This window comes from Empidonax traillii, unplaced genomic scaffold (genome assembly GCF_003031625.1).
Source record: "Empidonax traillii isolate 1590-97213 ecotype Southwest subspecies unplaced genomic scaffold, ASM303162v1 scaffold1417:size190790, whole genome shotgun sequence".
NCBI lineage: Eukaryota > Metazoa > Chordata > Aves > Passeriformes > Tyrannidae > Empidonax > Empidonax traillii.
This window is the reverse complement of record NW_020956610.1, coordinates 77,621-82,220: the sequence shown is the minus strand read 5'-3', so window position 1 is coordinate 82,220 and position 4,600 is coordinate 77,621. Positions and strand designations below refer to the sequence as shown.

Here is a 4,600-nt window from a genome sequence, read left to right as displayed (position 1 = left end):
CCCAGCCCAGCGCGGGGCCCGGCGGCGGCTCCCGGAGATGGCGGAGTCCGGCGGGGCCGAGTTCGGCGCGGAGCGGCCGAGCAGGTGAGCGGGGGCCGGCGCGGCCTAGGCCGGGCAGCGGGGGCCGTGGGACGGGGCCGGGCCGGGCCGCGGGGCTCCGCCGGCCTCCTGGGCTCCTTGAGCGCCGCTGCGGTGCCCCCCGGGGGTCGGGGATTCTCCTGAGGAGTGGTCGTGGCGAGCACACAGCGGTGCTGCTCGTGGGGGGGGGGGGGGGGGGGGGGGGGGGGGGGGGGGGGGGGGGGGGGGGGGGGGGGGGGGGGGGGGGGGGGGGGGGGGGGGGGGGGGGGGGTGGTGGAGTGAGTGTGCGGGGAGGGAGGATGAGGGTTGGGGGAGGCTCAAAAACGTGAAATAGCGTGAATGGATTCACCCACCCTGGGGATCCCACCCCGGTGAATCCCACCCTCTGAATCCCACCCGCTGAATCCCACCCTGGGACAGATCCCCCCCCTGCCTCTGCAGAGCTAGCAGCTCAGTGGGTTTGTAGAGACACCCGGGTGTGTGAGTTGCAGACACACCGAGTTTTTGGTGTTTCAGGCCTGTTTTGGTGCCCCCTTCGCCGTCCCCTCTGGTGTGACCCCTCCAGCTTGCAGACACCCCCCCACAGTCCCTGGGTTTGGTCCCCACGCGGTCACTCAGCCTTTGAAGGTGGCACAGAGCAGGTGGTACCTGTTGAGGTGATGTGGTACCTGTCACCCCATGGTACCTGTCAAGGTGATGTGATACCTGTTGGGGTGATGTGACACCGTTGGCTCCTGAAATAACCACCCATTAAGAGGGGAAGCTCTCACAGCCATCGTTCAGCTCTCTCTGAATTCTCACCTTGGAGATATACCCCGTCTTTTTCCCCCTAATGATGACCTGTGGCCCGTGAAGCCGCAGGCTGTGTCACCTGTGGCATCCATCTCATTTTATCCCTCTGCACCTCCTTTTCCTGCCTCATAGGCAGAAACTCCGGCTCTTCTCTCACCCAGGTGTTGGCAGCACTCGGGAGTTCTCAGTGCCGGGTGTGCAGCGCTGAGAAATGGAAGCAATTTGTTTCAGGGCTGTGATAAATCACCCAGGCTGGAGCTGCAGCAGCAGTTTTATTCCCCGAGCTGGAGCTCCCTCGTGTTCTCTATCGCTGCCTGTTTATTTTCTTTGTTAATTTTAAAGCAAAGCCCCTTGAAATTTGGATCCTGCTTCTTGTTGGTCGGTAGTCTCCTGCTCTAGAGGTGGATTTATTGGGGAATACAGGGGGGGATACATGAGGGGGGATGCTGGATGCGCGGCATTGTCTCTAGGGAGCACGAGGAGGATTTCAAGGGCATTCCCTGTCGGCAGTGATTCCTTGTTAGGTGCTTCCACTTGTGCCTTTTTGACACTTACCGAGTATTTACTCTCTAAGGCAAGAGGACAGAGCCCTCTCGCGCTGTTCCGCACATGCCATTTCGGTGGTGCACTGCAATTCCAACGGCATGGGCAGAATTTCCATCTTTGGAATTCCTACCGCGTGGCTGCTGCGGGTTACCCGGGAGCACGTGGCTGCCCCGGAGCAGGAAAATTAACTTCTCTGCTGGGATCCTGCTCTTTCATTCAATGAGGAACAGACTGTGCGAGATGGGGACAAAAGGCTCTCTGATGGCATGAGAGATAAGGCCATTCCTGGGCATTGAAAAGCAAGTGGCTCCAATCTTCTATTCTGAAATAAACTTGGGGTTTGGGTTGTTTTTTTTTTTTTTTTTTTTCCCCTTTCTTCCTCCTCGGTTAGAGTTTCACGAGTTACAAATGGGTTGCATATTTCACTCCCAGCCCTCTTTTATCATGCAGAGGGAGAGTTTCAAGCTCTGTGGTGCTGTGCTGCTCCCGGGGATGTGATTTGGGATAGGGGGGAGAGGAAACGGTGGAACCCGTCGGGAACCCTCAGCAGGAGAAGCTGCTGTGCTGAGACAACAAGGAAGGTGCTGCGATGTTGGTGAGGTGGGGTTGTTGTGCAAAGCAAGGGCTGCAAAAAAAAAATCCAGGGAAAAACACCGTCCCGGATGCTGGATGTGCAGGCCTCTGTGTGGGAATTAATGGAGGTGTCCAGCAGACAAACTGATGGAGAGATAATTGGGAATAATCCCTTTAAGGGAGGAAGGAAGGCAGCCAGGTTGTATAAAGGCTTTTCACAAACCTCCCCAAAAAGCGTGTTTGCTGTTAACCCCAGGATGGATGGGCCAGGGAGACGTATATATGTCTGGGTTCACATCCAGGGAGCGTGGACCTGAACTTCCCAAACCTGCTTCCTTCTGAGAAAGCGGTGGAAGCAGAGAAATGTGCAGGAGGATGGAGTAAAAACCACATGGAGGGGGGAATGTCAGGGCTGTGAGTCTGCCTTGCTCTGTGTGTTCCTGTCATCTACAGCTTCAGCCTTCAGTCAGACTCGGTGGTTTTTTTTTTTTCCCCCTTCTGGAACTGGAGTTGAGCTTTGTGGGGTTTCCATGCTCCGTGCTCTGCCACATGGCAAGTCTCAAACAGATTTAGTTGTTGGATCTGGTAGACGTGGTGTAAATGTTTACGCTCTGATTGAATCGCTGCAAAAATAACTTGCCGCTTGCTTTTGCAACGTTGGGAGAGTCCTGAGCTGGAGGTTTTATTTTAGACCAAAAGTGAACTCCGGTGATGCTTTAAAGGTTCCCGTCCTACCCCCAGGCGTTGGATAGCTTTGTAAGGCATGGTGGTTGAAGTGGCTTTCCCAGTGCCTTGTTTACGTGGCAGGTAAACGCTGAGGTTGCAGAGAAATTGGGGACATTCAAAAAAAAAAAAAGCTGTTGCTGCCCTTCTGGTGGCCTTGGGGTGGCTCTGCTTAGGGGAGGGTGGCCCAAAGCAGAGAGGAACTTCCCCAGGATCTGGGAAACAAAAGGATGTCAGGAGGGGTGTAAAGCTGTCAGAAGGTGAGTGCAGAGGATTCAGAGAAACAGGCTGCAGACAGATTTGCTCCTGGGAGGATTCCTGAGCTGGAACTGGTGTTGCCATGCTGGAAAACACCATCTCCTCCCTGTGCGCGGCAGGGGTGGTGGGTTTGCTGCTGTTCTCTGCTGTTTCATCACCTCACCTTGCTCTTGCCCGGCTCCCCTGGCTGCTCAGTGATCCGGAGGGTGGAGGTGCAGGCAGAGGGGAGGTGTCTGCACATCCCTGCTCACCTGAGCACCTACTCTGCGAGTAACTACTCCTGTTTTATTGCAACACTGCCCAGACCGTGCAGCCGGGTGCCACAGGTGGAGGCAGACGCTGCTCCCAGGACCTGGCAGTCCCAGCCTGAGCTCTTCCCGAGTTCTTCCCAAGGTGTGGAGCGAAGGGCCAGGGGTGGCTGGGTGGGAGAAGGTCGAGGGGGTGGTTTTCTCTCTGTGGGGAGCTTTGTGCCCTGCTGGCAGAGCCCAAACGGGCCGTCCCCAGGGGGAAGGTGACGCAGAAACCGAGGCAGGTCCCGATGGATTTTTGGATGGCCGTGCCCACGATCATCCTCGCTTTGCTTTCCAGAGGGGGAAAAGGTGGAAGCTGTGCTGTTGGAGCGGGGCGCAGGGAAGAGCAGGGGTGGAGGGGAGGGCGGGGTGGCACCCAGCAGGCCGGCAGTGCCTGCGCGTGGGCCGGGTGACACTTTTGGGGTGGCCTTGGTGGCTCTGCTGTGCTTCCCGACACCACTAGGTGCCTCCCGGCCTTTGCAGTGCCGGGAGAGGCGCGGGGAGCGCCCGCAGAGCCCTCGGGCTGCTCGCACGGGGTCACCGAAGGGTGACTTCTGATCTTCGTGTCACTTTTGAGGCACATTTCCTAGAGCAGGGTTTGACTGCCAGGTGGGGAAATGTGGAGCTGTGGAAGGCGGCGCTGCCAGGGGAGGATCGAGTGTGGAAGGAGCCTCTGCTTAGGGGGGGACAGGGACAAACAGCCTCTGCTCAGGGGTGGACAGGCGACAAACAGGCACATTTAGCCCCCCACCATCCTTCTGGGGGTCCCTGCGTGCCTGGCAGAGCTCGGGAGCGACGCTGTCACTGCGGTGTCACTGCCCGTGGCTGCCAGAGGAATTTACGGGCTCGGGGTGATTTTTCTATTTGCTCAGTTGGTTCCTGGCTCGCAGGGATTAGGCTTGGGGCTGACAAGAATGTAATCACGGTCAAGTTGGAAGGGGGGGGTGAGGTTGTGGCAGGGCAGGGTGTTGTTGGTGGTGACAGGGGTGTCACTGGCTCCTTCCTGAGCTCTGCGCTCACAGGAGGTTCAGGGCAGGCCTGAGGAGAATCCCTGTGCAGGACGAGGTCCTCTGTGGATGTGGGCAGAGAGAAGAGAAACAGCAAACCCCTGGTAAATGGGATATTTTGTGCCCCTCCAAGCCCCTGGTGCTGCTGGTGCCCTCACCTGAGAGTTCCACTGCTCTTTTGGGGTGGCGAGTGCCCATCCCCAAACTGCTTTTCCCCAGCACGAAGGTGACTCTGGCTCTGCCACAGCAACATTTTTAAAAAAATCTCATCCTATTTTTTCATACTAATTTTTGCCCTCCCCTTGCACAACCTGCCCTGGGTACAGCGTGTAC

The 4,600-nt window shown here is 57.5% G+C and overlaps 1 protein-coding gene across 1 annotated transcript in view; it reads left to right on the top strand.

Annotated features, from left to right (window-relative positions):
* Positions 1–4,600, top strand: part of KLHL26 (kelch like family member 26) — a 16,751-nt gene continuing 12,151 nt past the window's right edge. The window contains exon 1 of the mRNA XM_027907200.1: positions 1–84. Within this exon, the coding sequence (XP_027763001.1) occupies positions 38–84 (47 nt within the window). The 5' untranslated portion in view covers positions 1–37. The remainder of the gene's footprint in view (positions 85–4,600) is intronic.